The 22,729-nt window shown below is 36.5% G+C and overlaps 1 protein-coding gene across 2 annotated transcripts; it reads right to left on the bottom strand.

Moving 5' to 3' along the window:
- Nucleotides 1-813: 813 nt before the first annotated feature.
- LOC117323610 (molybdenum cofactor biosynthesis protein 1-like) lies at nucleotides 814-22,702 on the bottom strand. 2 transcript variants are annotated; one of them, XM_033878926.1, is made up of 10 exons: nucleotides 22,556-22,702; nucleotides 12,687-12,819; nucleotides 12,090-12,257; nucleotides 11,213-11,445; nucleotides 10,235-10,306; nucleotides 9,424-9,576; nucleotides 8,994-9,104; nucleotides 8,444-8,564; nucleotides 7,845-7,907; nucleotides 7,028-7,138 (listed from the first exon to the last, which is right to left on the bottom strand). In XM_033878926.1, exons 1-9 carry the CDS (start codon nucleotides 22,697-22,699, stop codon nucleotides 7,852-7,854), a joined length of 1,191 nt encoding a protein of 396 aa, XP_033734817.1. In that variant the 5' UTR covers nucleotides 22,700-22,702; the 3' UTR covers nucleotides 7,028-7,138; nucleotides 7,845-7,851. The 2 variants fall into 2 exon arrangements, with proteins under 2 accessions (XP_033734816.1, XP_033734817.1); XM_033878925.1 differs by lacking the exon at nucleotides 7,845-7,907 and having other exon boundaries at nucleotides 814-7,138.
- Nucleotides 22,703-22,729: the final 27 nt, after the last annotated feature.

Here is a 22,729-nt window from a genome sequence, read left to right as displayed (position 1 = left end):
AAATAGCGATAACAAACTCCAATTGTCAAAATCCCAGATGGCTGCCTGTCGGCCATGTTGTTTTCCGATTGGTCCCAAAATGCAATATGCATAACTAAGCACCAAAGGGAACCTACATATGAAATTTGAGAAAGATCCCTTCTGTACTTCCTCAAAAATAGCGATAACAAACTCCAATTGTCAAAATCCAAGATGGCTGCCTGTCGGCCATGTTGTTTTCTGATCGGTCCCAAAATGCAATATGCATAACTAGGCACCAAGGGGAACCTACATTTGAAATTTGAGAAAGATTCCTTCAATACTTTCTCAGAAATAGAGATAACAAACTTCAATTGTCAAAATCCAAGATGGCTGCCTGTCGGCCATGTTGTTTTCAGATCGGTCCCAAAATCCAGTATGCACAACTAGGCACCAAGGGGAACCTACGTATGAAATTTGAGAAAGATCCCATCAGTACTTTCTCAGAAATAGCGATAACAAGAATTGTTTACGGACGGAGGGACGGACGGACGGACGGACGGACGGAGGGACGACGGACCACGGACGCAGGGCGATTTGAATAGCCCACCATCTGATGATGGTGGGCTAAAAATGTATTTCACCAAGAAATACTACACCAAATTTTGTCAAAATCCACTTCATTCAAACGTATATATTATCATCATCAAGCTTGTGTGCTTGTCAAAATATTTTTTTTAAATGTGTTGTTTGTTGGAGTTGTGTGATATGTAGTCACAATCAGTGTTAATATGTGTACAAAGGCTGGGATTTTTTTTTTTTTTTTTTTAAACCACAGTAAAACAAAATGTCTCATTTACAATTTGAATGATTTATTGATCAATATTGTTATTTTACAAATTATATAATTTTCCTCATTTTAAATCTGGTATAAAAATTACCCATCCACTATTTTTTACAATGTAATAATCAATTACCGGTATACACACCCAGAGATGGTTACATGTTTACATACTTCTGAGTAATAATGAAAAACCTTGTTACAAGATTTCCAACAGTAGTCTTTTAAAATTTCCAACGTAACATATTTTGGCAAGATATTGAAATGCATATAATAGACTTACTATTTTATTGATGTTTTAAACAAAACAGGACCAACAATTCTATATTGCCAATATCAGTATATTTCTGTGTGGCTGAAACTCTGGTGGCCATCTCAGATTTTATACGCACTAAAAATAACATCTGGTAGAATAAAGTCCACAAGCTGGAAATGTAAATCAGACTGACGTAATGACAATCAAAATATAAAAGCATCCGAGATACCATATTTCCATAAAGTCTTGGTGATGTCCACCTGTTGGAGCAAGGAGAAGAAATTGAAAACATCTCTGCCTCCTGATTGACTCTTGGCCCCTGCTTCTAATCCACTCATTGGATCTACTTCTTTATTAATTCATGCATACAACATTGGATTCCTTGGAATTCCTGGGACCAAATTCAATTAAAATACCTTCATTCATCCCTGATTATTAGTCTCTTAATTTAATGAAAAGTTGGCAATAAGCAACAACCATATACAATGTATATATATATATCAATAGATTATATTTCTTCTTACATCTGTAGATTTTATTTTACAAACAAATATTTATATTAAATGACCTCAAATTATAAATCATACAGCAAGATGCTTCAAAAATAAAATGATTAGCTCTTCATGCATATAAAGGAGTAAATTTGATTAAAATGATTTTGAAGGATTGTACAAAAGATACAGTAGCCACAGCATCCTTCAAGGACTTGTCAGTGAGGCAACAGAGACACAATTTCATGTTCTTAAGATGCGAAGTTCAGAAAGTACTGGGTACATCCTATGTATATATCTTGCATATTTTTCTATACATATACATATCTTTTATAGTATACATTTTTTATACAAAATGTCTCCTTGAATAAAAAAAGTGCTGTGTTTTTGGGCTACAATTAATAGACATACTAATTAAATGAATCTGAATATAAGAATTTACTGTACTATCATATATCAATTTAAATGGAAGGCTTGAACCGCAAAACAGCTTAACCTCCATATGAAAGTACAAAGTGTATACATTTTAATGGAACCTCCATAAAAAGTTTCAACTTAATGTAACCTCCATACAAAAGTATACAACTTAATGCATAACCTCCATACAAAAGTATACAACTTAATTTAACCTCCATACAAAGTATACAACTTAATGTGACCTCCATACAAAAGTATACAACTTAATTTAACCTCCATACAAAGTATACAACTTAATGTAACCTTCATGTAATGAAAAAATAAAATTTTAAAATCACACATGGATCCAAACTGAATGTGAAATGCAAATGAATATTAAACAAATTCATTTTCAAATGCAATATTATGAAAACCAAAATGATTTTGAAATGCAACAGCTATAAAAAATATTTCAAACAGCATTACAAGTAATATCATTACAATTTATATACATATCACAATTAGCTTCTTTTATTTAAAAAATAAATGGTGTACAGATACGCTCGTCACACATCATCGTGTACAGTATCAAGATACAAATCACAAGTGTACAAATTGTTATCAGCAATTGCAGATGTTTTCACCTTAATATATAGCAATCATAATGAACAGTAATCTAAAATATAAAACAGTACTGATTGGGCAGAAAACACTGTATTGACAACCTTTTACAGAATAATTGACACCTCCCTCATCAATGTCAATTTGTATAAACTACCAAAAGGCCAGTATGAATTAATGCTGTATCTATAAAACAAGACATGATAATAAAACATTGCTAAATAAACAAACCACAAGGTCTCTGACACCTTTTAAACAAAACACTTTATCAACAGAAGTGAAAGATACAATGTAGCTTCATGCAGATTACCAATAGGGGAGCCAGTATGTACTGTATACAGTAAAAGTATAGCCAAAGTACTGGGGCTGATCACAAGAAGTACTGGGGCAATCTAAAATCCTCCATCTCTGATCATACAAAGTACTGGGGAGATCTAAAATCTCCCATCTCTGATCACACAAAGTACTGGGGATGATCACACAAAGTACTGGGGCTGATCACACAAAGTACTGGGGCTGATCACACAAAGTACTGGGGATGACCACACAAAGTACTGGGGATGACCACACAAAGTACTGGGATGACCACACAAAGTACTGGGGATGACCACACAAAGTACTGGGGCTGATCACACAAAGTACTGGGGATGACCACACAAAGTACTGGGACTGATCACACAAAGTACTGGGGCTGATCACACAAAGTACTGGGGCTGATCACACAAAGTACTGGGGATGATGACACAAAGTACTGGGGCTGATCACACAAAGTACTGGGGCTGATCACACAAAGTACTGGGACTGATCACTAGAAGTACTGGGGCTGATCACACAAAGTACTGGGGCTGATCACACAAAGTACTGGGGCTGATCACACAAAGTACTGGGGCTGATCACACAAAGTACTGGGACTGATCACTAGAAGTACTGGGGCTGATCACACAAAGTACTGGGGCTGATCACACAAAGTACTGGGGCTGATCACAAGTACTGGGGATGATCACAAGAAGTACTGGGGCTGATCACTAGAAGTACTAGGGAGATCTAAAATCCTCCATCTCTGATCACACAAAGTACTGGGGAGATCTAAAATACTTGATCATGAGCTAGAACTGAACAAAGGGCCCATAACTCTAAATGCAGAAGGTCAGGACACCCAATTTTAGTTTGGGAAACCAAGCCGCGAATGAGAGGTACTCATATTCAAAACTAAACAATTGTAGGTGAGAATAAGTTAGACATGCCTCTAGCAACAAAATGCTTTGATGAACTCAAAGTACTGGGGCTGATCACACATAGTACTGGGGCTGATCACACATAGTACTGGGGATGATGACACAAAGTACTGGGGCTGATCACACAAAGTACTGGGGCTGATCACACAAAGTACTGGGACTGATCACTAGAAGTACTGGGGCTGATCACACAAAGTACTGGGGCTGATCACACAAAGTACTGGGGCTGATCACACAAAGTACTGGGGCTGATCACACAAAGTACTGGGACTGATCACTAGAAGTACTGGGGCTGATCACACAAAGTACTGGGGCTGATCACACAAAGTACTGGGGCTGATCACAAGTACTGGGGATGATCACAAGAAGTACTGGGGCTGATCACTAGAAGTACTAGGGAGATCTAAAATCCTCCATCTCTGATCACACAAAGTACTGGGGAGATCTAAAATACTTGATCATGAGCTAGAACTGAACAAAGGGCCCATAACTCTAAATGCAGAAGGTCAGGACACCCAATTTTAGTTTGGGAAACCAAGCCGCGAATGAGAGGTACTCATATTCATAACTAAACAATTGTAGGTGAGAATAAGTTAGACATGCCTCTAGCAACAAGATGCTTTGATGAACTGAAGGATGGAGTGCATATCAAGAGTCCCCTGAGTCCCCAAGGTACCTGGGAATGGAAATGGATATCATGTTAATTAAATCAGTTAATAAGCCTAGTACAAGTACGTGGGAAGGAGAATGGATATCAAGTTAATAAAATCAATTAATAAAATACTGTAAACATTTCAACAGTGATCCTGTCAGAACTAAAAGAACCAAAGTTGTCACATTCAAAAGTGAACATTAAAGGTATACAAATTCTGGACACATCTCAATGGAAAAGAAGTATGAATTACAAGTCAAGAGAATGTCGGGCTGGACACATGCTGGACTGACCAAAGAGAAATTGAGCTTTAACCAAGTCTGGACACAGCCATGAAGCATCCCTGGGCAAAGATAAACGAAGATTCATTCTACACACAGTCAATGAGGATGTTAAAGAGGCATATATAGCGAGGATACATTTAAAAGGTCAGTTTGGAGTTTTGCTATATTTAAATTGTGTCAGTAGCATCAGGCATTATAAAACAATCCTATTGCATTAGTACATGTATCGATCATATTGCCTTAAGTTAACCAATATTATATACGTAATATCTATAAGGACTATCCTGTTGAACAAGGAACACCCCAATAAGATTATCACTTCAAATTACAAAATGGATGTAAGGACAAATTATATTTACCTGCCATCACAGAAAGTACAAGTGTATTGAGTGAATAATACATCCACGAGTACAATACCAGAATTGTCCTTTAGGTCTGACTGCATAATTGTTACCAGTGGAATCAATGTCAAATAAATTGCCGGGATATTGGATAAATTACCTGCAATTTTTTACATGCAAATTATAATTTCTTCAAAATATATTCATGATTATAATAATGCTGAATTCATGTTAGCAACCTGAACATGAATAAAACTGAATATGAACAATATACAAAAATGGCCCGTACAGGACAGAAAGATGAAATCACATCAAAAGTGTGGCAAAAAAATCTGAAGAGTTCTGACTAGCTATGCGTGATATAAATACATGTAGTATATTGTGTATATAAAGAAATCGCTGAATATGGCATCTATTAGTAATGTTAACTTGGTATGTTACAGCTCGCAGTACATCCATCTGGACAGGTGCAAACAGTCATGGCGTACTTGATATTAGTTAAGTGCTAATTAGGCTGAATATTAACTGAAAAATAAGTAAAAATAATATTAAATTGGACTATCATGACAACTACATATTTCTTCCACTACATGGAATGGTACATCAAAAATACATCGACAGAACTTGATTAAACTCAGACATCACAATTCGAATATGGAAAGATTTTGATGTTATCTCTTTCATTTGGGTACCAAAAAATATTTTTAAAGGGGCATTCCTTCGTTCGAATAAAGTTTAGGTTGTCAAATTTAAACTTACTGGAAAATATGTATTTTTTCCAGATAGTAAAATTTCTTATCTTTACATTAATAAGGCAGTTTTACTTACAAGATAAACCAAAGTTCTTCGAGTATTAAGTCCCGAAAGTTCTTAATTTGACCGGAAGTATCACTAAAGACTGCAAAGACATACAATATTTGTATACGATATGCCTTTTTCCTGTACATTTCAACGTTAATTTCATCACTTGCAGGCACAAGCACTCATAAAATCATTGTTCGGACATAGATTTCATCAATAGAAATTGTGCATGTCTGATGTCAAAACAATTGCAAAGGAATGCCACTTTAAATGCAAGCTATTATCTTTTCATGAAAATTTAATGTCAAAAAAGGCTTTTCAAGGAGTACTGTCCAATTCATGATTATTTTGTAAACTATGAACAGTTTACTAGATAATAAAATCCCATAGAATATTTAACTTTTTGGATCATGATCTTTATGTCTGTCTGTGGTAGTCTCCCCTTACACCACCTGTCTTCTGTTCCAGCCTGATGTCACTGATAACCATATCTTTAGACACGGCTTTACACATATCATATATCGTAATGGCTGCCACTGAAGCAGCCATGATGGCCTCCATTTCAATCCCAGTTTTCCCAGAAGTCTTTGCTGAAGAGGTGATATGGACGCAGTATTTTTCTTCATTTAATTCAAATGAGATATCAACTCCGGAAATGAAAATGTTGTGGCAAAGTGGAATGAGTTCTGAAGTGCGCTTTGCTGCCATTATACCAGCCAATTGTGATATTGACAGCACATCCCCTTTCTTCATTTTGTTTTCTTTGATTAAGGTAAACACCTTTTCCCCTACATAGATGGTTGCTGATGCGACAGCTGTTCTTACTGTATTTGGTTTATATCCGACATCAACCATTTTTGTCTTGCCTGCAGCATCAACATGCGTTAAGCTATCACAGTCTGCTTCATTTATATTTTTTAATAGATTTCCAGTTAACATATGATTATAAAAGCCATGCTGATGTTGTATATCATCAACATCCTGTTGCTGTTCTACAACATCATCGTCCTCACATTCCCCACGCTCCCCAGCCTCCGCTAACCTTGCACGGCGGTCAGTCTCCCAGTACTTCATGCTTTCCTCATCACCTGTCCAGCACTGTCTAAACTGACTATAACAAGGCTTTACTTTAGACAGGAGAGCAGTAGAAAAAGTACCAAGAGGCATCATATTTGAGAAGGAATATGTCCGTGACTTAGGCATGGTCAGCACAGCCAAACCATCACTTGGATATTTAAGGTCTCTGTTGTCCTTGAAAATTTCTGAAAAGACGAAAATGATTTGTTAAAGACATTGAAATTAATTACACAACAAACAAATTGAACATGAAAATATCATGAAGGAAATAATATTAAACACTATTGCCTTGCCTTCTGGTTTGATGTTGAAGCAGGTAGTCATGTTTTAGATATACACTACCACCTTGATGGTTTATCACCTTTTGTTTTCTCTTGTTTAGCAATACACAGCCAACTAACGTTAATATGAATCTCAACACAACTCTCAACAACAAATTTGGCAACAACCACAAATGCTCTGTAAATCAAAAGAGAATAGGTCTTTCAATTTTGAAAATTTGAAAAATAAGTCTAATTATATGATATAAGAGACACTATGAATATGATTATGGACTTTTTATCATTACGACACTGACACATATCTTTTAAGCAGCTGCAGGTATTTCTGGTTTGACTACTTATTGCTGTAAATCAGAGTTCAAGGCCTGGTTAGGGCACACACACTTGTGTTTTGATGTAATGATAAAACAGAAAAGCAATGTATTATAAACATTATGTGTTGTAGCTGCTATTGCATAGCTCTTGATGACGGATGGACGATTTCTGACAGATGGTCGTTGGAGAGTAGTGTAGGCAGGTTATGTATGATTATTTGTTCTATAAGTGTTGTTGATCCAAAGGTTAAAGATGTAAATAATATATTTGATCTATATATGTTTTAGTTACTTACTGAGCAATCACCCACCAATCAATATCATAGGTCTGTTCTTCATCTTTGACAAATTAAGCATCCCTGAAAGACAAAGATGTCTGTGCACTACATGGCTACCTGTCCATATCAAACCTTGTGGCAGGTAAGAACAGTCCTAACAGTAAGTTAAACACTCAAATATAATCAAAGCTTTCACAATAAATTCTGCAAAAGAATGCAACACTGATGCAGCTCATAATGAATAAATTTTCAACATTTTCTGAAAACTTCACAAAACAAAATGAGATTATTTTTGTTCAAACAGACGATCTACAACTGGTTCATCAATTTTTTAAATACAACATTCTAGGCATAAATCTTAACAGACCTGCAATTATTAGTACAGGCCTTACCATTGTCAAATCTCATCTGAAAGCAATGCAAGACTGCTAGGTCTGTCCTGACTTCATAAATGAACCAATCTGGTCAAATCAAACAAACCATTTTGACAAAAGTACAAAATGCATGCTAGGATGAATGTGGTATATTTGAAATGTAACACATATACATTAGTTTTGCACTTTGGAATTAAATATTGTTTTTATTAAATTGTATAATAACAGCACATAAAGACCCACCAGCATGTTGTTTCTTCTTCCTCTTCACAGCTGCACTTATTACCTCCCTCAGCTCTGTGTCATCTGATGATGATCGCATCACGTCCCGTAGTGATACCTCGGTGTTCCCAAACAGACAAACCTGTCGGTACAGAAGGAAACACACTTGTAACAGATCTAATTTATAACATAACTATGACATCACGGTACTACTGAGACAGGTGTCACTACATGTAGGTGTCACTACATGGAAATGCTGAGACAGGTGTCACTACATGTAGGTGTCACTACATGGAAATGCTGAGACAGGTGTCACTACATGGTAATAAAGAGACAGGTGTCACTACATGGTACTACTGAGACATGTGTCACTACAGGGTACTACTGAGACAGGTGTCACTACATGGTACTACTGAGACAGGTGTCACTACATGGTACTACTGAGACAGGTGTCACTCCATGGTACTACTGAGACAGGTGTTACTACATGGTACTACTGAGACAGGTGTCACTACTTGGTACTACTGAGACAGGTGTTACTACATGCTACTATTGGTTTATAAGAACTGACCTTCAGGTTGCCATCAGCAGTAAGTCTTATTCGGTTACAGGTTCCACAGAAATGTTCACTCATAGATGTGATGAACCCCACCTGGCCCTTAAAGCCAGGCACATGATACGCCTGCAACATACAATTACGTTATAATTGAGATACGCCAGAAACAGTTACATGTATACCGCTGCATATAGGATATACAAAGAGGGTAATCATACAGCATTATGAAATTTGTGACAATATATTTATATTATGTACTTGTAAACAGTCACAAAATCAAGTTTAACTGGTGATGTCAAAGCTAATAACACAACCAAGAAATTTTAGGACATTTGTTATGGTTACTCAAAGTTGATACTGCTGGATATTATTTTTCGTTGACTGTTATAAAATGCTGTGTTACACCAACATACGATCTCATAAAGATATGTAACATGATAATTACCTTGGATGTGTCGTTGGGATGGTCCTTCATCCTGGCGAAGTCAGGCCACCTGGCCTTAATGGTGTCCACCATTTCTAGATAACTAACCATTTTCTTGGAGTTCCACTTATTTCCATCAAACGGCATGTACTCTATGAACCTAACGTCAACATTCTAAAAGAAAACAAAGACATGTACAGTCTGGTATTAGTATATAATAACTTAGTCTTTTAGCATGGAAGGCTAATCTCAATATTCACAACTCAGAGGGGAGGAACAACAATGACACATGCTGATAGACATCCAACAAGATAAGAGTATAAAACAAGAACTTTAACTAGAATTACAATTGTCAGCGATAGAAGAAGTCCCCCTGCCCCACAAAGTTGACCCACACATCGCACTGATTATAAATGCAAAGATTTGCGAGAATTGCATCAGTAGTAACTGAGATATGCTGTGGACAGAAATGTGGCAGAATAATAATAATAACTTAAGTAGAGGAAGAAGACTAGACCTAAATGCCCCCGCTGCCAATTTACAACCCGAAACAGAGTTTGGTGAGGATCGCATCAGCAGTTCCTTAGATTAGCTAGATACATTGTACCGGGATTGAACGGACACGTGTAAAACTATATGCCCCCTCCCCCCCCCCCCATTTCATGGCAGGGGCATAAAAAATAAGTAAGAAACAAAGGAATAAGTCACCCCGAATTGACATAATTAGGCTTGCAGATTTTACAACAAAGCTCATAAACATGTATTATGAAAACAATAGCATTAAAATTATATATATCTTTCAGTGAATGTTTCATTGATTTATATTGATTACCTTGTCTTTGGTAAAAGCAACAAAATCACAGATTTCTTCTTCATTCATTCCCCTCATCACAACACAGTTTACCTGTAAACATCAAATAACAATGTTCTGGTACTTCAGCAGCACAACATACATGATATCATACAGGTAGGACAGTACGCTATTGATTTTTTAAAGTACTTTCAAATTGATTTTTTTTTTAATTTGGCAATTCCCGAATTTTCTAAAAAGAGTTTTGATATTCTTTTATGTAGATCTGGGAATGGGTGTTAGCCAGGTAACTGGTAGACAGGTTGTTGTTTAGAATTATTCTTCCTGTAGTTACTAGTCTACATAACTTGTACCGTACTTTGGAATATTATTGTATTTATACAATCTAGTTATATTTTGGTTTATTTGGCGCCTGGGGTGAATGAGCCAAAATTAAACACAACAAAATTTCAAGAAAATAATCAAAAACACAAAAGCTATATCTTGGGTAGGTGATAAAATCCTGTCACTTAGCCACAGAGGTTTTACCAGGTAATCCCTCTGTTTGTGTCCACGCGACATGGCTTTTAAATCTATATTAACTTTTTTTTAAACCTAAATGACATTAGACTTGAAAATGTGGACACAAGAACGGCGAGTTTTTGTAATGATGAACTTTCTACAGTTTATAAATCCAAGGAAACAACTACACTAAGTACACTATATATTACAGCTGCATCAAAATTTATCAATATGCAGCCTATCGTAGCATAATAAACAAACACATCAATTACATAACTACAGTTAAGTGCCAAAATTTAACAAACATGGTGGCGGCTTTGGTTAACGCCAAAATTTGACCCACCAATATCTAACCATGCAATTTTGAGCAAAAAATGCCAAATTTTGGCAAGGCCAAAATATCCCAAAATATGGTAGTCATTAGCTATTTAGAATAACTCGGCCTGCAGTTACTAGTCTAGGTAACTGGTAGACATTTAACTATTTAGAATTACTCACCTTAACTGGGTCATAGCCTAGATCTAGAGCAGCATCTATTCCCTTCATGACATGATTCCAGCCCTTCCGACGTGATATAAACTCAAATTTTGCTGAAACTAATGTGTCTAAGCTGACATTGATAAGGTCAAGACCAGCCTCTTTTAATACTGGAGCCTTTCTGGCTAGAGTCACGCCATTCGTTGTCATAGCAATGGTCTGCAGACCAAGGTCTCGAAATTCATTCAAACCTCCTGAAAACAGAATAAAAGTAACTGTTATACATGGCTACGAGATAATTTTACGAAGTCATAAAATCTAGGCGCCAATTGGAAAAGTTAGTCGCCTGGCCTAGTTGTCATAAATTTGAAAAAAAAAATCTTTCAATTGATTAGATCAGTATAACATCTCTGTAACATTTTTGATTGTGAATATCATTTTAGCATTGATTGCAACTTTTGTAAGATTAATTACCTAATTGCAAATTTACACAATTTTTGTAGTGTCCATTCAGATGCCTTACAGGTCAATAACTGGTCGCCAATGGTGAATGTAAGGTGCCATGGCAACTAAAATAGGTGCCACTTTGAGCCCTGTTATATATATTTCAGGTAGCCTTGACCTAAAACCCAACTGCAAAATGTTGCATCAGCAAACTGCTTAAGTGTTAAGACATATACCAGCATAATGATAAAGCTTCGTTTTTACAGAGCAACTGTACAACAAAAATGTTTATATTAATACACTTGAATGAATTTACCAAATACCAGGTAAGTTACAAAATGAGAAAACAATTCATTGAAAAAAAATAGAGGAAATTGAATAAGGAAAAGTCTTATTTCCTACTCAAGGTTAGAAAAGTTGATGGCGCATTTTGTGATAGTCCTACAGAGCTTACTTATTATTTCCACCACGTCCTTCCTGACCAATGGTTCACCGCCAGTAAGCCGTATTTTCTGGACACCCTCCTTCACAAACAGTTCTGATAGTCTGAGTATCTCTTCTGAAGACAGGAGTTTCTGAGATGGCGTCAGTTCTACACCATTCTCTGGCATGCAATACTGACCTGCAGTCGTAAAATATTGTCAAGTGCAAAAGAAATGTTACAGAAAGCAGTGTATACAGTGTAATAATTACAATGTGCAGAGCAGCAGCAGCATCATCATAAAAAATTTAAATCAGGGGAAGAAATAAAATTCCAGTATCACTAGTCTTTAGGAAAAGCTCATGTTTAAAAGCACCGGACTAACACATCTACAGTAGTCTGATGATTAAACTTAGCTACCTGAATTAGTAGCATATCTGAAATTACAGGGGGGAAAGGCGAAAGAAAACAAGAAAAATTGGACTTACCTACATGTACATTGAGAAAGCACCAGTATATACGCAGAGTCACCAATATTTACTCGGCCACATAACAAATCTACCTGACATCGGCTATCAGACCTGGAACTTTTTCTCATTATAAAATAAATGTATGACTATGATTACTTACATCGTAAATTACATCGTTCACTCAATGATATCCTCAGGTAGTTGTGGTGCCGACCAAATGTATCAGTCAGAGTGTCCACAGCTTGATCAGTCTGGCTTGGTGGAGACTGAACCAACTCTTCGTGAACGTTCACCTTTAGGTCACAATAAATCATGTCAGTCTAAAGATCTTCCTTGAAGTCAATATAAATTTAAGTGATAACAAAATGTCAACCTCTCAATGATTTTGTGAAATGTAATTGTAGTTACAAAATTAAATTGACTGCCAGATGAATGATGTAAATATGTATGACAAGACTTACAAAATTCTAGAAACCCTAGAGGTATATGAATTAAAGCCATGGTCTATCTATTTAACATTTACACTAAATGTAACATGAGAGGGAAAATGCAACAATAAGACTGGGACTCAAACCCAGGACCTCCGAACTCTAGACAGACGCTCTAACCATTTGGGCTACAAATGTCTACTGGCATTCAACCCAGTCAAGTTAAGCTACATGTACGTATATATTAAAGTGTACCCTGAACGAAAAACGATAATCAAATATGTTATTCTTTGTAACCACCAAAGAAGAATGTCGCAAACCGCATCAAAATCGGTTGGCCGAGTGCCGAGATATCGCACATCGAAATACGCGATTTACACCTGTCGGTCGACTGCTAATCAGCGTATCGGTCAGTCACGCTGATTTGGAACTCTTCAGTCTATGACATCACAGGTTGAACGGAGTGACTGTTATGGTGGCCAGTAGCATAGAGGACAGTGTGAACAGTAGCAGCACAAACATGTCTGAATACGATCTGGACATGAGATTTGAGGTTGTTGAATTTGGCGAATATTGCCGACAAGAAGTCGGAATCCAACAATATAAGTTTGAGTTTAAACAAGAGATCCCAGAGGGATCTTGGCGCCCACCATTGAATGATCTTCATAGGTTCCATGTCAGATTGATCTTTTCTCTACTTTTCCCTTCATTTTACTAATCTGTGCAAATTGAGACATCCCTCCAGTACTTTTCAAACAAGGGAATCCTAGCTATATAAGAAATTTGAGATTTAACGATAATGGCTGTTTGTTTGCCAGGTTGTTTTCAGGACAGACTGGTCAAAAAATGCAATACAAGGGACCAAGGGGAACCTACTTATGAAATTTGAGAAAGATCCATTCAGTACTTTGAGAAATAGAGATAACAAACTTCAATTGTCAAAATCCAAGATGGCGGTCTGTCGGCCATATTGTTTTCCAATCGATCTCAAAATGCAATAAGCATAACGAGGCACCAAGGGGAACCTCCATATGAAATTTGAGAAAGATCCCTTCAGTACTTTCTCAGAAATAGCGATAACAAACTTCAATTGTCAAAATCCAAGATGGCTGCCTGTCAGCCATGTTATTTTCAGATTGGTCTCAAAATGCAATATGCATAACTAGGCACCAAGGGAAACTTACATATGAAATTTGAGAAAGATCCCTTTAATACTTTCTCAGAAATAGTGATAACAAACTTCAATTGTCAAAATCCAAGATGGCTGCCTTTCGGCCATGTTGTTTTCAGATTGGTCTCAAAACGCAATATGCATAACTAGGCACCAAGGGAAACTTACATATGAAATTTGAGAAAGATCCCTTAAAAACTTTCTCAGAAATAGCGATAACAAACTTCAATTGTCAAAATCCAAGATGGCTGCCTGTCGGCCATGTTGTTTTCAGATTGGTCTCAAAACGCAATATGCATAACTAGGCACCAAGGGAAACCTACATCTGCAATTTCAGAAAGATCCATCCAGTACAATCTCAGAAATAGCGATAACAAACTTCAATTGTCAAAATCCAAGATGGCTGCCTGTCGGCCATGTTGTTTTCGGATTGGTCTCAAAACGCAATATGCATAACTAGGCACCAAGGAAAACCTACATCTGCAATTTCAGAAAGATCCATTCAGTACTTTCTCAGAAATAGTGATAACAAACTTTAATTGTCAAAATCCAAGATGGCTGCCTGTCGGCCATGTTGTTTTCAGATTGGTCTCAAATCGCAATATGCATAACTAGGCACCAAGGGGAACCTACATGTGAAATTTGAGAAAGATCCCTTCAGTACTTTCTCAGAAATAGCGATAACAAACTTCAATTGTCAAAATCCAAGATGGCTGCCTATCGGCCATGTTGTTTTCGGATTAGTCTCAAAACGCAATATGCATAACTAGGCACCAAGGGGAACCTTCATATGAAATTTGAGAAAGATCCCTTCAGTACTTTCTCAGAAATAGCGATAACAAACTTCAATTGTCAAAATCCAAGATGGCTGCCTGTCGGCCATGTTGTTTACCGATTGGTCTCAAAACGCAATATGCATAACTAGGCACCAAGGGGAACCTTCATATGAAATTTGAGAAAGATCCCTTCAGTACTTACTCAGAAATAGCGATAACAAACTTCAATTGTCAAAATCCAAGATGGCTGCCTGTCGGCCATGTTGTTTTCCGATTGGTCTCAAAATGCAATATGCATAACTAGGCACCAAGGGGAACCTACATCTGCAATTTCAGAAAGATCCATTCAGTACTTTCTGAGAAATAGCGATAACAAGAATTGTTTACGGACGGAGGGACGGACGGAGGGACGGACGGACGGACGGACGGACGGACGACGGACCACGGACGCAGGGTGATTTGAATAGCCCACCATCTGATGATGGTGGGCTAAAAAAAAAAAAAAAAAGTGAAATTGACTCTTAAAATGACCGCTTGGTTAACACAGGCTGGTGTACTAATTGGTCAATCACCAATAAATGTATATTAGTTATGTGTTTTCCATTTCTTAATCATTACCAAAGAAAGGAACACAGCATCAACATTTTTAAATAAAACAAGGATGGATAGTATTGCAACAGCAATACAAAGTCCCCTGCCTGAACCAGGAGTGCAACTATTTATTTCCCATTTTTTAAACTACGTGTTATACTGATCACGTATACCAAGTTTCGTTAAAATCGGAGTAGTACTTTAGGAGGAGTTGTCCGGACAAGCCTCAACCAATGAGAAGCCAGCAGCCATTTTGAAAAATGAATTTCTGAAAAATAACAAGAGATCCCAGAGGGATCTTGGTGCCCACCATTGAATGATCTTCATAGGTTCCATGTCAGATTGATCTTTTCTCTACTTTTCCCTTCCTCTAAGTCTTACTAATCCGTGTAAATTCAGAAACAGCCCTCTATAGCTAGTACTTTTCAAACAAGGGGAACCTATATATAAAATTTAAGATTTAGCGATAATGGCTGTCTGTCGACCATGTTGTTTTTGGATTGGTCCCAATATGCAAAACTAGGCACTGAGGGGAACCTACATATGAAATTTGAGAAAGATCTCTTCAGTACTTTCTGAGAAATAGCTATAACAAACTTCAATTGTCAAAATCCAAGATGGCTGCCTGTCAGCCATGTTGTTTTCCGATTGGTCTCAAAATGCAATATGCATAACTAGGCACCGAGGGGAACCTGTGTATGAAATTTGAGAAAGATCCCTTCATTTCTTTCTGAGAAATAGCGATAACAAACTTCAATTGTCAAAATCCAAGATGGCTGCCTGTCGGCCATGTTGTTTTCCGATTGGTCTCAAAATGCAATATGCATAAATAGGCACCAAGAGGAACCCTACTTATGAAATTTGAGAAAGATCCCTTCAGTGCTTTCTGAGAAATAGCGATAACAAACTTCAATTGTCGAAATCCAAGATGGCTGCCTGTCGGCCATGTTGTTTTCCGATTAGTCTCAAAATGCAATATGCATAACTAAGCATCAAGGGGAACCTAAATATGAAATTTGAGAAAGATCCCTTCAGTACTTTCTGAGGAATAGCGATAACAAACTTCAATTGTCAAAATCCAAGATGGCTGCCTGTCGGCCATGTTGTTTTCCGATTGGTCTCAAAATGCAATATGCATAACTAGGCACCAGGGGGAACCTACATATGAAATTTCAGGAATATCCCTTCATTAGTTTCTTAGAAATAGCGAAAACAAATTTCAATTGTCGAAATCCAAGATGGCTGCCTGTCAGCCATGTTGTTTTCCGATCAGTCTCAAAATGCAATATGCATAACTAAGCACTGAGGGGAACCTACATATGAAATTTGGGAAAGATCCCTTCGGTACTTTCTCAGAAATAGCGATAACAAACTTCAATTGTCAAAATCTAAGATGGCTGCCTGTCGGCCATGTTGTTTTCCGATTGGTCTCAAAATGCAATATGCATAACTAATCACCACGGGAAACCTACATATGAAATTTCAGTAAGATCCCTTCATTAGTTTCTTAGAAATAGCAATAACAAATTTCAATTGTCGAAATCCAAGATGGCTGCCTGTCGGCCATGTTGTTTTCCGATTAGTCTCAAAATGCAATATGCATAACTAAGCATCAAGGGGAACCTAAATATGAAATTTGAGAAAGATCCCTTCAGTACTTTCTGAGGAATAGCGATAACAAACTTCAATTGTCAAAATCCAAGATGGCTGCCTGTCAGCCATGTTGTTTTCCGATTGGTCTCAAAATGCAATATGCATAACTAGGCACCAAGAGGAACCTACATATGAAATTTGGGAAAGATCCCTTCAGTTATTTCTGAGAATTAGCGATAACAAACTTCAATTATCAAAATCCAAGATGGCTGCCTGTCGGCCATGTTGTTTTCCGATTGGTCTCAAAATGCAATATGCATAACTAGGTACCAAGGGGAACCTACATATGAAATTTGAGAAAGATCCCTTCAGTACTTTCCGAGAAATAGCGAGAACAAGAATTGTTTACGGACGGAGGGACGGAGGGACGGGGGGACGGAGGGACGGACGGACGGACAGACGGACGGACGACGGACCACGGACGCAGGGCGATTTGAATAGCCCACCATCTGATGATGGTGGGCTAAAAATGTGGGATGCACAACTACATGTTATAATGATCATGTATACCAAGTTTCGTTAAAATCGGAGTAGTACTTTAGGAGGAGTTGTCCGGACAAGTCTCAACCAATGAGAAGTCGGCGGCCATTTTGAAAATTGGTTTTTCAAAGAAAAAAAATGTGGGATGCACAACTACATGTTATACTGATCATGTATACCAAGTTTCATTAAAATCGGACTAGTACTTTAGGAGGAGTTGTCCGGACAAGCCTCAACCAATGAGAAGCCGGCAGCCATTTTGAAAAATGAATTTTTCGAAAAAAAAAAGTGGGATGCACAACTGCATGTTATACTGATCATGTATACCAAGTTTCATTAAAATCGGAGTAGTACTTGAGAAGGAGTTGTCCGGACAAGTCTCAACCAATGAGAAGTCGGCGGCCATTTTGAAAATTGGTTTTTTCGGAAAAACAAATGTGGGATGCTCAACTACATGTCATACTGATCATGTATACCAAGTTTCATTAAAATCGGAGTAGTACTTTAGGAGGAGTTGTCCGGACAAGCCTCAACCAATGAGAAGCCAGCAGCCATTTTGAAAAATGAATTTCTGAAAAAAAATGTGGGATGCACAACTACATGTTATACTGATCATGTATACCAAGTTTCATTAAAATCGGAGTAGTACTTTAGGAGGAGTTGTCCGGACAAGTCTCAACCAATGAGAAGTTGGCGGCCATTTTGAAAATTGGTTTTTCAAAAAAAAAAAAAATATGGGATGCACAACTACATGTTATACTGATCATGTATACCAAGTTTCATTAACATCGGAGTAGTACTTTAGAAGGAGTTGTCCGGACAACTATTGCGTGACAGACAGACAGACGGAGGTACAGACAGACAGACAGACAGACAGACAGACAGACAGACAGACAGACGGACGGACGGAGGGTAAACCTATAGTCCCCCCGTTTTTCAAACGGCAGGGGACTAATAATGTGCCATTTCATTGCAATTTAATATTCAAATAAACATACCAACAATACAACAGTTCTGGATACTCTGGTTTGTGAGAAAAGACGAACACACGTACAGTAAATTCATGCGTTATATTCTATACAAAAACCCGCTTCTAGTCATGAAGGACACTTAATTTAGAAAGTAAAATATTATAATCATCATGATCTACAATAGACTAAATATCTCTCCCGTATGAATACCAGTGTTGAAGTCTAAAACAAACTTCTACATATACAGATTTTATCCCTTATTTTACATGCCATGGTCTCAGGGATTAAGGACGATTAAATACTTGAGAAAGATATAATTTATATACGATCGTTGTCAGTGAAATTATATAAAAGTGATTCGCAACAATTATAAAATAATTGATACTTTCTGTACAGGTATAAAGCATAGGTACTTATTGAAACCATCATTTTAGCTCCGTTTTTTATGATAAAACACATATAATTTATTAATTTCATCGTGACTAATCATAATTAATACTAAAACTTATAAACTCGCAATGATTTTCGTGTATGATTTTTTTTCAAATTTTATGCTATTGTTTTTTTAATTGTGTCATTATTATGAAGTGATCGAGATCCTTGTGGTTTTGCTTTCCATTCGTGTCGCAAGTTATAACTTCACTTAAAAAGATGTATAAACATGTTCAGAGAATTACGAATTCTCAACTTTGAGTGGGTTAGTATACCGCTAAACAATTACCAGGTGTGAAATTACAATCCACAAGCTCGTCACACCTGTCACTGCACCACAGGTGTCTGTGATTTCTGGTGTTCTAATCGGCACACGCCGATAATTGCTTGTGAGTTCACGCGTTTGGTTTCTGTGCACTTCAAAAAAAGTTCCGAAGACATGCTTTTACAGGTTGTACATAAATTGAGCTTGAATTTTATGAAGAATTGCGTTTATACTATAGGGAATACATTTTCAAGTTGTTGAAATCAAACACATTATTTTTGGAATTCAGTGAGTTTCGTTTTCCTTACAAACGAAAAAATTTGTATCTCAAAGGTTTGTCTATAGAATAATTAACCTAAGATACCTCATTCATATATATACCCATGATGTTGAAAATTTACTCTATGAATCTTTTCTGGGAGTTACTGATCTTTCATGGACACGTTTTATCAATTGCGGACAATTACCCAAAAAATCACAAATAACGGTATCATTGCTGTTTTGGCTAATAAAAAATTCAAAATTATTAGCATTTATTTCACATCTTGTATGAATTACATTTTAAACTTGTATTACTAGAAGTATTATAACCAAAATCAATACTGGTACATTTGTATGTAACAAACCGGTCATGCCCTCATAATAAAGGCTATATGATGTAAGTCGTTATAAACGGCCCGTTATTCAAATGTCATACATATTATAACGACCTGTTAAAATTTAAAAAAAATTTAAATATACATGTTATATACGACCTGTTATAATAGAACATAAATAAGATGATACACGTTGTATTTGGCCCGTTATAATAGAAAATTAGTAAGATGTTACATGTTGTATATGGCTCGTTATGAGAGAAAATTAGCGAGATGCTACATGTTATATATGGCCCGTTTAAAAGAAAATTATATGTCCCTAGTTTCGGTAGCACTTGTTATTAACTAATTCACAAATATAACTCAGAGAATTTATTCAGCACTTTCATTTTTGTTGTCTTATTCGCATTAATTACAGGCACGTGTTCACGTTTGTTTCTATATATTTCCTATATGGCGGCTCCGATCGTGTTCAACCTGTGACGTCACAGGTCAGAGGTCACCAAAACGAGGTATTCGGCATTGGGCTTCAGGTGTATTTTCGAGAAAAATCGCAATTACTCGGAAATGGGTCGGCCGATTTTGATGCGGTTTTCTGCATTCTTGTTTATTAATCAATACCAATAACATATTTAAATATAATTTTTCGTTCAGGGTACACTTTAAATGGAATGCTTAGAGTGAGAAAATTTGGAATTTAGCCTTAAGGACAGTGTATATAACATAACTTACTTTTCACACAAGAGTTCCATCAATTTGGAATTTAGCCTTAAGGACAGTGCATATAACATAACTTACTTTTCACACAAGAGTTCCATCAATTTATCCTGCAATAATGGCAATGGGTCGAAACATTTGTAAAATGAGCAGGTCAGGCTAGCTAGGGTGGCTTGTACATTGTGCTACCCTTAGACACTTGGATTAATGTTACAACAGAGACCCAGGTTCGATTTCTGTTGGGGCACTAGCTAGCATTTCAACATTTTTACTATTCCCGAACATTTGAGCTTATGGCAATTAATACGAGGAAATAGCATCTTAACAGAATTACAATAGATAGTGGTGGGCTTATTACCAAAAACAAATACAGTACAGGCTCACATATACATCATGTAGACAGACATCTTTTTGGATTAAACCAAGTTTAGTGTTTTCCTAACTATTGCTTGAAGTTAAAAATTGAAACTTATCAGTTACACAATTGTTTCCAATTGTTAATTGTATATATTATAGCTGGGGCTCAGATATTATTTTCATGCATTTTTCGTACAGGAAGCATTGCACTAAAAAAGATAATTATAACTACATGTCCGCTAATTAGTTTCTGATCATTTTTCTATACCAAGTCATTCTGGTGCAAACATTTAATTTGTCACTGACTCGATCATTACACTAATACATAACAATTTCTGCAATTACAGTGTACATGCACTCCAAAATAAATAAATGTATATATATAGGACCTATATACACTTTAATTTTACAATGTCAGATTGGGAAAATGTTGATACAAAGCTATTTTATATACATGAAGCTATTTAGAGAGAGAATACATTGGTCAGTGTCTTGAAATATAAGCTGTGTTTTGGCAAGGGTAAAGATAGACATAAGTTAGAGAGGGTAAAGAAAGACTTTTTTGTCTTGATGTCTCGAGCCAAAAATACAGCTTATATTTTAAGACACGTACTGACCGTGTATTCTATTTATGATACAACAGCCATAAAAAATAAGCATTTTTAAGTGAAACACTATCAACAATGTCCCAAATATGTTCGCCTTTTAAATGTTGTTTCACTTGCAGTAGGTCAGTCGCATTGACATGTGTTAAGATTCTAAAATACAGCTGTTTTCCGTAACAGTGTCGTATACAGCAAAAATATATATGGTGGGTGTATTCCAACAATGCAGTGCCATGCAGTTGCTGGATGAATCACTATAATTGCGATTGAGATTTTTTAAAATGCATGCGCTCAAATGCGATATCTGAAACTTATATAATTATTGGGGATGTTTACTCTAAAAACAAGATTTATATGTACATGTACTGCAAATAATTTTGATTAAAAAAATAAAGCATTTTATCATTCACTTAATTAAATCCGATCAAAACTGCTTGTAATATGTTTTAATGTTGTTTATAACAGAGACCTGTCTCTGTTTATAATAGCTATGATAGGGATAAATCATATTTTCAATTATGAATCTTTCTGACTGAATCTATTATTTGGATGAAAATGACAAACCAATTTATCTCAATCGTGGCTTATTGATCATGTACACACTGTATCCATCTAGTGTATAATACATTTATAGATAGTGTATAAGTGTCAGCTTTACTAGGCTAGGCCTACTGTGTCAATGCATGTGTCCTACTTATGCAACAAACGGTTGACAATTGTACCAGGCACAGCCACAGCCTACAGGTAATTTGGAGTGGCCCAATTAACCTATGACAATTTTCGGTGGACTATGCCGATCACTTACGCTAATACAATCAGTGACATAGTTTATGTCCCTGATACAATGTCTAGAAGCAACTATACATTTAATACAGTCATTGACAGTCGGACTGCAGACCCGTCGGAGTGCAACTGATAATTAGATTGGTGTAGACTAGAATCTAGATTCAGTCGATTTTTTTTTCTTAATTTCGGAATGATACATACATTTTCAAAGTCCTCTTGATAACCATCATCTAAAAGCTTAGGTTTTGTGCCTGCACAGTAGGTAGCTTTCTGAAATCTTGAATGAATCGACTTTTTTCTAGATATCTCTCTCGAAAGAGAAAACAACCTTCTACAGCCCTCCATCTTTGAACGAGAGAGTTATGTCCCTTCCAC

The sequence above is a fragment of the Pecten maximus genome, chromosome 3 (genome assembly GCF_902652985.1).
Source record: "Pecten maximus chromosome 3, xPecMax1.1, whole genome shotgun sequence".
Lineage (NCBI taxonomy): Eukaryota > Metazoa > Mollusca > Bivalvia > Pectinida > Pectinidae > Pecten > Pecten maximus.
Note: the sequence above shows the minus strand (reverse complement) of the source record. Positions and strands in the feature narration are given on the sequence as shown.

Bases quoted from the DNA above. Each gene is read 5' to 3' on its own strand.
- LOC117323610 (XM_033878925.1), bottom strand. From the start codon at position 22,699: ATGGAGGGCTGTAGAAGGTTGTTTTCTCTTTCGAGAGAGATATCTAGA. The intron at 12,258-12,686 runs GTAAGTAATCAT...TTACGACTGCAG, and splicing joins TGAACGATGTAATTTACGAT to GTCAGTATTGCATGCCAGAG. The intron at 9,577-10,234 runs GTAATCAATATA...GTTTTCTTTTAG, and splicing joins TTGCTTTTACCAAAGACAAG to AATGTTGACGTTAGGTTCAT.